The 13411-nt window shown below is 37.1% G+C and overlaps 1 protein-coding gene across 1 annotated transcript; it reads right to left on the bottom strand.

Annotated features, from left to right (window-relative positions):
* Nucleotides 1-745: 745 nt before the first annotated feature.
* LOC120077920 (uncharacterized) lies at nt 746-1792 on the bottom strand. The gene has a single exon (XM_039032029.2). It carries the CDS (start codon nt 1790-1792, stop codon nt 746-748), a length of 1047 nt encoding a protein of 348 aa, XP_038887957.2.
* Nucleotides 1793-13411: the final 11619 nt, after the last annotated feature.

The following is a 13411-nucleotide window of genomic DNA, read 5'->3' as shown; positions in this document are numbered from 1 at the left end:
CAACTTCTAGACCAGACTTAGAAACCTTGTGTTCGAGAACAATCCCCTCTGTCACCATGAAATGACACTTTCCCAATTTAGAACCAGATTTATGTCTTTACATCTCTTTAGGATTTTTTCTAGACTTTTCAGGCACACTTCATACGTCCTTTCGTAGACTGAAAAATCGTCCATAAATATTTTTCTAGAATCTTCAAGATAATCCGAAAAGATAGCCATCATGCACCTTTGAAATGTGCTATGAGCATTGCACAGTCCGAACGACATGCGACAAAAAGCGAACATCCCATATGGGCATGTGAATGTCATTTTCTCTTGATCCTTGGGTGCGATCATAATTTGGTTATACCCTTCGTATTCGTCCAAAAAGAAAAAGTAGTCATTCCCCTCCAAACTATCCAGAATTTGGTTAAGGAAGGGTAATGGAAAGTGATCCTTTTTTGTCGCAGCGTTGACTTTCCGATAATCCATGCAGATCTTCCAACCGGTAACTATATGCATTGATATTAATTCGTTGTTCTCATTGGGTACGACTGTCATTCCTCTTTTCTTTGGCACACAATGCACTAAGCTGACCCATTTGATAATTTCCTTTTTGACCACTTCTTTCATCGCAGGGTTTAACCTGTGTTGAGGTTCAACAGAGCTCTTCTGACCTTCTTCCAATATGATTTTGTGTATGCAATATGATGGACTTATACCCTTATTATCAACAAGGGTCCACCCTATGGCTTTGTTGTATTTTTTAATACTTCAAAAGGGTTGCTTCTCTTTCTTTGGAAAGTGTGTATGATATGATGATTGGCAAGGTTTCACTCTGTCCCAGGAAAGTATACTTTAAATGGGTTGGTGACACCTTTAATTCCAGAGGTTGTTCCAGAGAAGTTTTATTCAAGCCATTTTCTTCCTCTATATTCATCGGTTCACAAGTTTTCTGTATTACAGTCATCACATTACATGATTTGACTGCAGTGTAGGCCTCTTCCTTTGGTCCTGATTCTTCATCTGCTTCCCAATCAAAACTGCAGGGCCATTCCTCATCTATATCGCATGAGTGTACTTCATCCGGGTATTTCATCGCCTTAATGATGCTAAACTTTAGCTTTTTACTATTGTCATTCATTGCAATCTCTCCTTTATGTACATCGATCCGCGCTCTTATAGTGGAGAGAAATGACCATCCCAAGATAGTAGGGACATCTTTATCAGCTTCATAATCAAGTATAATGAAGTCTGCAGGAAGGATGAATTTATCCACTTTGACCAACACATCTTCCAACTTCCTTTTCAGATGTACAAGAGATCGGTCTACTAATTGGAGGGTCACTGTGGTGAGAGTGAGTTCTCCAATCTCTAATTGTTTAAAAATTGACGAGGGCATTAGATTTATGCTTGCCCCTAGATCGCATAGAGCATGCCCAATATAAATTCCTCCAATTGAACAAGGTATTGTAAAACTTCCAGGGTCTCTCATCTTTGGAGGAATTATCGTATTGACTTGCGTTAAAGCCACCATCTCGTATTTCCCTATGCTTCTTTTCTTGGATATAATATCCTTTAAGAACATAGCATAGGTGGACATTTGCTCTATTACTTCCACAAAAGAGATGTTGATGTGCAGCTGTTTTAATATTCCAAGAAAGATTTGATATTTATTTTCATCACTTTTCTTCTTTTTCAACCTTTGTGGAAATGGAGGTGATTGCTCTTCCTGTGGTGTTAATGCTGTAGGAGTTGTTGTGGTTATTTCTTCGTTCTTGTACTTCCTTATGAACACTTTCTTCGGACGCATTATCTTTATCTTGTTGACTTTTAGATTCTTCATGCGATTTTCCTTTTACAGCCTCTACTATTATGTGTCCACTCTGTAATGTCACCGCTTGACATTGTTCCTTGCCTTTGTCTCTCAAGTGGTGAGAAATTTCTGCGGTGCTGGGAAATGCTCTTTGTTGCCTGTTTTTCAATCCGCCAGTGATCTGGCCCATTTGTAATTCAAGATTGCGAATGGATGTTGCTTGATTTTGAAGAACTATTTCATTCTTTTGAATGTATTCCTTTGGTAAATTTTCTAAGGAAGAGGATATGGATGACTGGGATGAATTGGTTGTTTGCTGAAATCCATTTGATCTTTGTTGAAACCTGGTAGCCCATCTCTATGGACATTATGAGGATTGACTTGTGCTTGCTACTGATTACCACCCCAAGAAAAATTCGGATGGTTTCTCCAACCAGGATTATACGTGTTAGAAAAAGGGTTGTTTTTAATGAGGTAGACAGATTGAGGATTGTGCGGGCACTCCTCAAAGGAATGAGGTTCCTAAAAAATGACACAACTTCCATTGTTCATTTGGGTGATCGCGTTCACTTGCTTGCTCTTTGTGCCAGTCTTAGTCATGCTCATCACCTGCAAAAAATTTGTCACTGCATTTACTTGTGTTTGTAGAGATGCGATAGCGTCATTAATCTGAGTTTTGTTCGTTCCTGGCCCATTTTCATTTTTCTACAATTCTTTGTGATTCTTCAAGATCCGATCCAAAATATTCTTGGCCTCAATATATGTCTTGTTCAGTAGTCCCCATACCGCGGTAGCATTCACGGTAATCTGTGAACTTGAGTTCAAACCATAATAAAAGATTTCCATCTAGAGACAGTCAGGAAGTACGTTACGCGGATAATCCCTAACTAATCTTTTGAATCTCGTCCCTGCATCACTGAGAATTTTTTATTCTCCCTGTTGAAAGTTTGTAATCAACCTTCTTTTCTTTGCATTTTCTATTGGTGGGAAGTACTTTTTTATAAATTTCTCTACCACTTGTTTCCATGAAATTATCTCCCCTTGTTCAAGTGAGTATGCTCATTTTCTAACTTTATCGCATAGTGAAAATGGGAATAATGTGAGTCTTACTTCCTCTAGTGTGATGTTTGGAAATACAAAGGTATCGCATATTTCGATAAAACTCCTCATGTGAGCGTGGGGATCTTTACCACGTCTTCCTTCGAATTGATTGGCCGCTTGAATCATTTGAAGCATTACATGTTTCATTTCAAATCTTGTTCCATCCAAGGCTGGTCGCATGATTCTTGGAGAGAAATCATACAAGTTGGGTGACGCATAGTCCCTGATGGGTCTACTACGATCATTTGCTAATAAAATTGGGTTGGCAAGTGCTTCATTGTGATTGTTTTCCGCTCGTAGTTCCTCTGGGTGGTTCTGCTACTCGGCCATCCTACGAGATCTGTTTTGTCAACTTCTTTTATTGACTCTCTGTCTTCTGCAAAAAGTTCTCTCTATTTCTGGGTCATATACAAGCTTGGGATTATTTCCTTTGCTCATATAGAACTTGCGCCTTTCTTGCAGTCAAGGTACAATACTCTAGAAAGTCGAGGTCAGCAAAGATCAATAAGAATAGTTTTAGCACACTTAGTACCACAATCCCTGACAACGACGCCAAAAACTTGATACGTTAATAACATGCAATAAAATGATAAGGCTTATGCGGTTTAATGCTTAGTTTTATCTAGTCGAATCTAAGTCCAAATTCAACCAAAGTTCTGGTGAGTTCTGGGTCAAACGCAAGGATTGCATGCAAATGTACGGTGAAACTAAAAATATGATCGTAGTGCAAATTGAAATGTTCAAAATGGTTGACTGGATGAGTTGTTTTACATCTAAGTACTATGCGTTGAACATTATGTCTAAATGAAATAATGTGAATTTAATGATAGATATATGATGATAGGGTTGAGAAGAATTGTCACTAACACTTCCTAAACAACTAAGTGGATTATGCGATCAAGCGATGCATTCAATGTTTTGTCCAACACTTTTAGTGTATCTGGTCACATTATCTTATTTCTAAGATGCATGCGGTGAGTGCAATGTGCAGATGATATACTGATTAAATTTACTTAGAACAATCTCTCAATTGATTCAAGCAAGTCATGTAAGTATGAATGAGACAAGTTGATCGCATGATTCTCTTGTTGTTTAGTAGTGTCAGTTGCACACTTCTCAACCCATTTGACAATTTAGTTATGCATGATATTGATGGAAAAGATGGACAAAAGATAAGATGAACATGTATTCATATTGCAAAGTTTGAATTTGTCTATATAGAAATTATAATGCAAATACACATAGAAAAAGAAAGGCATATAGAATCAAGTTGCGGTCTGCAATGCCTTGCTCCCTATGACTCTTTTGATGACTGTTTTGTAGGAGTATATCAGCATGTAGCGGAAGCAATAAGGATCAATAAACATTCTAATTCATCAATTTTGGCTATAAATAAAACATGCTCATACAATAATAAGAGGGTTTCAAAACATACCTTTGTAGAACCTTTTGAATCTCAAATTTAGTTGTAAATATTCTCCAAATCTTGTTGTGAACCACCTCAAGGTCTTCCCTACTACTCTCTTGGAGTCTTAGATTGAGTTGTGGGACTCAAAATAAGCTTGAATGAAGGGAGTTTGGACAAGAGACTCACTGTAGCAACTTGAAGAACTCCTTCTTCAACCTCTCAAGTTTTTCAGCAAAGACTCAAGAATTGCATTAGTTTTCATTTACGATTTCAACTTCAATCTTCTCTATTTATTGTAGGAAAATCATGCAATAGAGAAGGCTGCATGGGGTGCAACTCATGCTTGGAGAATTGAAGAAAGAATAAGGTGGATTTTGAGTGAGCTCCTTGGTTGAAGAAAATGGAATTCTCCCATTTTCCATTTTCCAATCTTTTTCAATTTCTGTTTTCTAAATTGATTTCTAAAATCAATTTAGTTTAAAAAAAAACTTTATTAATTTTACAAAATTAATTTTCTAATAAAATTAATAATAAATAATTAATTAAACAATTTAATTAATTCTAATTAATTTAATATCAAATATTAAATTAATTTTACACAAATTCCACCTCATGAATCCCTATTCATGAACTTAATATTTTAAATCACATTTAAATATTATTTGATTCTCTAATTTCATTTAATTCCAAAATTAAATGCGTAGTTATATCACACATAATTACTAATTCCCTTAATTCTAATTTGAAACTTACGAGCTAGTAGGGGGACCTCGTGGACCTATAGATCATGGGCTCCAACGATCCGAGATTAATTGGCTAAACTCTTTACACCGAATTAACTCCCATTCGTTAACTAATGGGTCACTCCATTAAAGCCCATAGTTGCACACCCCTCAAAGTGAATGTATATTATGTCCACTCGATATAATTATAATTAGTAAGTTAACCCTTCACAGGTTGTTCGTAATAACGGCTGGGTCAAATGTCTGTTTTACCCTCGAGATTATCTCTTGTTCCTTAAGTCCCATTGATCCTCTAATGAACAATTAATTTGTGATCCGATCAATAAACCGAGTCCCTCTTGGGGCAATGAGAGTGTGGGGCCTCTTGTTCAAGACCCGGAGTCAGCACTTAAGGGAACAACCTCTCTATTATTCCTAGAAGTGGGTAGGAGTGTATTCCATCTTGCACCCTATGTCCCTAGCTATCTACCTGGTCTTCCTCTGAAATAGAGGTTTATTGAGCTGGCGCTGTTGAGCCAACCCCCACCTATGCAAATCGAATGATAATCCCGAATAAATAGGAGTTCATAGTCAGCTCATGATTAAGGACAAGTTACCTAGGTTGTTTTGAAATAGTTAGTCTTAAACAGTAATTAACGTTATAAAGTAAGAGTGACTGATTTCGTGGTCTGATCTTATACAAACTCATTGCACAGGATGCACCCACTCCTCATGTCATAACATATACGAATTAAGATCACATCTTTTGTAGTACTTTACAACTCTCTCTAACAACTACGTAGTGGGCTGCATCTAATAGTGTTACCAGAATAAGACACTCAACCTTATTCATATACTATAGATCATTTTTACTATTTACTCGAACCTAATCCACTTTTATGTCTCTACATAATATTCAAGTACTCATGTAATATACATTGATCTTTTTTAGTTTATTAAATTTCTAAAATGAAATAAACAATTCATGTATTCAATAACAATTTATTGAGTTTTCAGAATAAGTTTTATTGTTTACAAACCACGAGTTTTAGGACATAAAACCCAACATGCTTCACTTAGAACATTAAACAGTGGTATCCTTCTTCCTTTCTCATAGGAATCCTAAGCTCTCACTAGGGAATTTCTATGGAAAAATATGAAGTTTTTTAGTAGAGTTTCCTCTCATAATTTTCTCTCATCTCCCACTATATCTGCATGAAAATTTCATGGGTATTTATAGGCGTTCAAGGATGATTTCTTCTTCTTCTTTTTTATTTATCTTTCTCATGATTGCATTGATGGGGCGGATTAAGTTCCATATCCTGTTGCGCCGTCTACAACGTGTCAGAGGTTCAATGAATCTTCGACAAAGTTCTCTTACCGGCTACCAACGCAATCTGTGATTTGACTCCCACCGCCCATGTCATGTCATGCCTCATCGCTTATAACTATGCGATCATTTGGTTTTCTGGCAGTTCTTACTTGATCGCATCAGTGGGTACTTGGCTTATGCGATCGTGCGTTCATCTGGTTCTACTGAAAGGTATTTTGCACAAAGATAGCAATATCAGTCCAAATTTTGGATATGTTAGATTTTGAGAGTGTGTGATCGCATACTCAATTTCTTGTATAAATTCTTTGGTAAAGAATGTCAAAGCTTCATGTCTTTTTCTTATTTTTTTACATGAAAAAGATACAATAACTTATATTTCTATAAGTTATCAAAGAGCTAATAAATATCCCCAACTTAATTCTTGATCATCCCGAGCAAGATCATAACATTCAATCATGAAACTGACAAGAAAATGTTCACTCCATTAATCGAAACATTTATCAAATCTCAACAGTTCTTAAGGTCACATAATAAATCACATAACCATTCAAAAAATCACTCAATTGAGACTTGTTATGAAAGGAACTTTTACAATCAGAGCCATGTATAAGTGAAATACTAAGGCATGAAAACTTTTTAAAAAATCGAAGAGGACTCGAAAAAGTTTATGCTACTCCCATCTCATCTTCCCTCTACTCTAGCTCGGTCATCAGCTCGAGACATGCCTTTATTTCTAATCAAAGAGTAACACTAGATAGGAATGCCCAAACTCACACACATAAGACATAGAGGGCATTGGTTTTACTTAGAGGGCTAGCTTTCACACCCAACCGCTGGGAACCTATCATTCTTTTCTCGTGGGCCCTACCTAGATATGGTGGAGGTAGCTCTTTTCACCTCTATCCATACACACACGCACACTATTTTTCTTCTTTGCAGGCACACCGATTATTTCCTTTTTTTTTTTAAGGATTGAACAGTGCCTTTTTTATCAGAAAAGAATAGCAACTAGTTTTATTCTTTTTTTTTTTTTTTTTTTGCACACTAGGCCACTATTTTCTCACCGTCAAATTTTACTCTCAGGCACTAAAGGTTACTCCCAAGCCAAAAGGTGGCCTTTCGAGATGACAACGAAAATCTGAGATGGATAATCCATTTCTAAGACTTTTAAAGGATTCAAAACCAAAAAATTTTCAACCTAGACTCATTATGCATAGATCTCACGAAAATATTTTTATAAAAAGCTCAAAATCATGAAAGTTACTCCTTTTTAAGAACAAACAACCCAATGAGTGCATCATCAATTTGACATTTAAAGGAAACAACAAATAGAATGAACAAACATTAAATCATCAACCAAACAAAATCAAGACAAAAATCCAACTCAAAATATTTAGATCACAAATCAAATATCACGAAGCATGCTTCGTCTACCCCCAACTAATTGTTATGAGTTGTCCTCAATGTATATCTAGGCTATAATTCATGCTAACGACAAAAAAAGGGACAATGGGAACAGAAAAACTCCCCTGGAATTGGACACAAGCATGATCATAGGGAAAGACTTCCTTCAAGAGCCAAAAGTGTAATTCTCCTCTGAAAAAAAATAAATGTAGTAAGCCATTCCTTTAACTCAATCAAAAAGAAAATAAAAGAAACAAAATAAAATAAGAAAAAGATAGCAAATAAAATCTTAAACGCCTGGTTGCCTCCAGGAAGCGTAACTTTTAACGTCTTTTGCTCAACGTCGGTAATGCAGGTTCAAATGATAGAAGGCAGAGTCAACAGAAAACTCGAGTAAGCTGAGTTGACTTCCCCTTCATTAAATATTTTAAGGCGGTGCCCGTTCACCTTGAACTCCTTCCCTGTTTTCAGGCTCCTAATCTCAACGGGCATGAGTGAGAGATGTGAACTGTAAAGCAGCACTTTCTGACCAACCTTGAATTTCTTCCTTAGTTTTGACTTTTCTTTATAGATTCTTGGGTTTTCATAGGCTTCAAGGCGTAATTCCTCCAATTCTGGTAGTTCTAGAAGTCTCTCTTCACTGGCTTGGGCTAGATTCATATTGCATTGCTTAACCACCCAATTGGCCTTGTCCTCGACTTCTATCGGCAATGTCGTACCATAGACAAGCTTGAAGGGTGTCATCCCAATGGGAGTTTTGAAAGCAGTTGTGTAAGCCTAAAGAGCATAATCAAGGCGTGTGCTCCAATCTTTCCTTGTTGGATTGATAGTTTTTCCAGGATGCTCTTGACCTCTCAATAAGATATTTTTGCTTGGTCATTCATTTGAGGATGGTACAGAGTAGCAACCCGATGGTGGAATCCATACTTCATCATAAGTGTCTCAATGGTCCGGTTGCAAAAGTGTGTACCCTGGTCACTAATTATTGCTCGAGGAATCCAAACTTGGAAAAGATGTTAGCCTTTGAGAAACTTGAAACAACAACAGCATTGGTAATCCTAGTGGGGATAATCTCAACCCACTTCGATACATAATCCATTGCCAACAGAATATACAAGTACCCATAAGAGGAAGGATAGGGTCCCATGAAATCCATGCCCCGAACATAAAAAATCTCACACATAAGAATAGAATTAAGTGGCATTTCGTTTCTCCTAGATAAAGAACCCAACATTTGACATCTCTCACAAGAACTACAAAATGCAAAACAGTCAGGAAATAGAGAATTTCAGATCAACCTAATATCCAAAACCTTCCTAGCAGTCCTCATTGGGCTAAAATACCCTCCACACGCCATCTAATGACAAAATGAAAGTACAGACTTAAAACTCTTCATCTGGGACACACCTTCTAATGATTTGGTTAGAGCAAATCTTCCAAATGTATGACGGGTCCTAAACAAAGTATTTGGAATCAATCCTCAGTTTAGCCTTTCTAGAACTTGGCATGTCATAGGGGAACTTACCAGTAATTAGAAAATTTACCATGTCAACATACCATGGGATAGGCGTGGTGATTTGGAATAGGAACTCGTTAGGGAAGTCCTCTTGTACAGATGTAGGATCCTCCTCTTGCATAATCCTACTTAAGTGGTCTGCTACTGACTTTTCTGCTCCCCTCTTATCCTTGATGGTCAAGTTGAACTCCTGAAGAAGAAGCATCCAACACACGTCGGGGCTTAAAATCCTTCTTGGTCATGAGGTACTTAAGAGCAGAATGGTCAGTATAAATAGTAATAGGAAAGCTAAGAATGTAAGAGCGAAAATTTTCTAAAGCGAAAACAATTGCCAAAATTTTTTTCTCAGTCATGGTGTAGTTTATCTAGTTAGGATTTAGCATCCTTGATGCAAAGCATATAACATGACTTTTCTTGTTGACCTGCTATCCTAGAACCACTCCCACTACTAGATTGCTAGCATCACACATGATCTTGAATGGTACGTCCCATCGTAGAGGCTGAAGAATCGGGGTGGTGGTCAACTTTTCCTTCAAAGTGTTGAAGGCCTTTTGACATTCTTTTTCAAAATTGAAAGGTACATCCTTCTGCAACAATGTTGGTAGTGGTAGTGTCAGCTTCGAAAAATCCTTGATGAAATGCATGTAAAAACCTGTGCTACCAAGAAAAGAACGAATGTCCCTGATACATGTAGGATACTAGAGGTTAGCAATAACATCTATCTTTGCCTTGTCTACCTCAATTCCCCTTGCAGAAACTAGATGTCCCAAAACAAACCCATGTGAAGCCATAAAGTGACACTTTTCATAATTCAATACAAGATTAGTTTCAATGCAATGTTTCATTACCAAACCAAGATTATGCAAACAATCATCAAAAGACTCTCCATAAAGTGTAAAATCATCCATGAATACCTCAATGCACCTTTCTATGGAATTAGAAAAAATACTCATCATACAACTTTGGAACGTACCTAGGGCATTGCGAAATCCGAAGAGCATCCTCTTGAAGGCATAAGTCCCATAAGTGCAAGTGAAGGTAGTCTTTTCCTGGTCTTTTTGAGCGATTAGGATTTGGTAGAATCTGAAGAATCCATAAAAAAAAAACAAAAGAATGGCTTTCGAGCAAGATTTTCCACCATCTGGTCAAGAAAAGGGATAGGAAAGTGATCCTTTTTAGCTACCTCGTTGAGCTTTTGAAAGTGATGCACATCTTTCATATTTTTTGAACACGCATTGGCACCATCTCACCCCCGTCATTCTTCACAATTGTCATGTCGGTCTTTTTTGGAACTATGTGAATAGGACTCACACATTTGCTGTCAGAAATTGGATAAATGATACCGACTTCATTAAGTTTAATAATTTCCTTGAGAACAATATCTTTCATCGTGGGGTTGAGCCTTCTGAGGGGTTAAACTGTAGGCTTGGCTCCTCCCTTAAGAGTTATTCTATGTATGCAAAAAGAAGGGCTCACTTCCTTAAGAGTTATTCTATGCCTTCTTATAGGTTTTCAGAGTCTCAACTAAGGATTCCTCTTGGGTGGGTGTCAACTCCTTAGAGATTATAACTAGAAGGGTGTTCCCTTCGCCCAAGTACACATATTTCAAAGACTAGGGAGAGCCTTTCGCTCAATCCATTGTACCTACAAATCAATAGTATCAAAATCAGAGGAAGGTTCCTCAAAGTTGTTAACATCAACAGTAGAAAGAGATAAATCATGCAAGTCATGTAAATCCAAATCAATATAAGGAGCAATCAATTTATCAGAGTCATCATCACCATCATGTAAAACAATTTCATCTGATAAATCATGTGTCTCAATCAAACACAAGGACATATATTCCTCGAAAAATTTCATGGCATCATACATATTAAATGCAACTACCTCCCCATAAAACTCTATATAACTTATCAACATCGATTTTTGTTTTTGTAGTTTTCATAAAGAGCCTTCCTAATAGAATTGTAGAAGAGGAAGGAAAAGAGACTTCATCCATTTTCAAATGTAGAAATCAATCGGGAAAATCAAATATTTTACTTGGAATAACAAATCCTCAATTATCCCTAGGAGTTGATGTAAGATTTATCAACTAATTGGATGCACATAGTAGTTTTTTGCAAATCATTCAAATTGAGATCTTCATACACATGATAAGGCATGATATTGATAGAATCTCCTAAATCAAGCATGGCATGTTGAATGACTCTATTACAAATAATACAGGGTAAAGTAAACATACCTGGGACTCAGAATTTTTCAGGCATATTATGTTTAAGCAGAGCTGATACATTTTTACTTACCACTACCCGTTCCTTATCCTTACCTATTCTCTTCTTGGTGCAGAGTTCCTTAAGGAACTTAATATACCTTGGAATTTGTTGGATCGCATCCAGTAGAGGAATGTTTATCTGAACCTTTTTAAACATTTCAATAAACTCTTCGTTCTTACGTTCCTGTTTCGGTCTTGCCAACCTATTGGGAAAGGGGGCTTTAGGGATATAAGGTTCTATAGAAGGTGAGGGAGAAGTACTTACCTTAGGAGTAGACGGGCGTGCCTTAGACTCAGTCTAATTTTTCTCATCTTCTTCATTGGACTTACTAGGTAAAGGTGGGGTGTCTGAAGAGGTCGCAGGTGATGGAAGCTCCTTACCACTCTCGAGTGTGATGGCACTCACATTGGCATGGTCTGGCTAGGCAGATAGCTTTCCCGAACACTTGCTCTCTTTCCGACATATTGCAACAACTAATTATGTGACCTGAGTGCCCAAATTAGCCATACTCTTCCTGGTTTCTTTCTTATATGCCCTGGTGTCCTGTGATAACTAGAGAGAGCCTTTTTGCAGTTGCTAGATTTCCTATTGAAATTTATCGGAGTTGTCAGCCAAAGATTTGACGTTATCCTCTAAAGACATACCTAAGGAAGATGATGATGGTTGATTAGAATGATTGAAACTATCATGCCCTTGTCTTTGGACCCGACCTCCCAATTTGAGATTATGGTAGTCACACTATAGTGGATAATACACTGGAGCATGAGGGTCGTATTTCCTCTGGTAACCCACAACTGCGTTGACTTGGGCTTCAAGACATGCTTTAAAGGTGTGTCCTACTGCTCCACAAGCTTCACAAGCCTTCACCTGAGCAACTCCTCCTTGGGCCATCTGAATCACAAGAGCAGTTAAATTAGATATTTGAAACCTTAATTCTTTTAGCTCAGAATTAGAAATTGAATCAGATTCAGAAGCCCTAGTTCCAAAATTTTGGTTGATTTCAGCCATACGTGAGATTAATTCCTGGGCCTCCCTGGGTGTCTTATCAGCAAGGGCGCTTCCAGCAGTCGAGTCAATGGAGTTCCTGTCATTGGTAAGCAAACCACTATAGAAATATTGAATTAATAATTGGTAAAAAATTTGATGATGGGGAAAACTAGAACATAAACGTTTGTATCATTCCTAATATTCTGACAAGGATTCATCAACAAATTGTTTAATCCCATAAATATTTTTCTTTATTGAATGGGCTCTAGAAGTCGGAATTTTTTTTTTCAAGAAATTTATTTTTAAGTTCATTCCAAGTAGTTATCGACCCTGGAGCCAAGTAGTACGACCTATCCTTAGTGTCGTTCTGTAAGGAAAAAGGAAACACCTTAAGGTTCAATTGTTCTTCTGTAACTCCATTAGGTTGCATACTTACATAGACCATATGGAAGTCCTTCATGTGTTTATGGGGGTTCTCCTCTGCATTCCCTTTGAAGGTAGGCAATAGATTGATTATCCCTGGCTTGAGTTCGAATGGATTGATCAACCTCTTATAGCATGATTAATTTGGAAAGATTATATTAGGGCATACACGAGTTTGCTCAGAAAAAGTCTAGACCCTAAACATGTGATCCTAATATGCGCAACTAAATCAATCAATATATGCCTAGGCTATGATAATTTTGCAACTAAGAATTTTGATAAACTAATTTGTCAAATCAATTTATAAAAATTTCATTAAGATTTAATCAAATCCACCCAAAGGGTTCACAACAATTAAGAAAAATCAACTAGCTATCCTTCAAGAATTAAGTCATACAACTAATCCCAAGAAAATTTACCTAGCCTCGTATAGGAATATCGACAATACA

This window comes from Benincasa hispida, chromosome 1 (genome assembly GCF_027475165.1).
Source record: "Benincasa hispida cultivar pf3 chromosome 1, pf3_genome.v1.1, whole genome shotgun sequence".
Taxonomy (NCBI): Eukaryota; Viridiplantae; Streptophyta; class Magnoliopsida; order Cucurbitales; family Cucurbitaceae; genus Benincasa; species Benincasa hispida.
The sequence above is the reverse complement of the archived record's forward strand: the minus strand, read 5'-3'. Positions and strand labels throughout refer to the sequence as shown.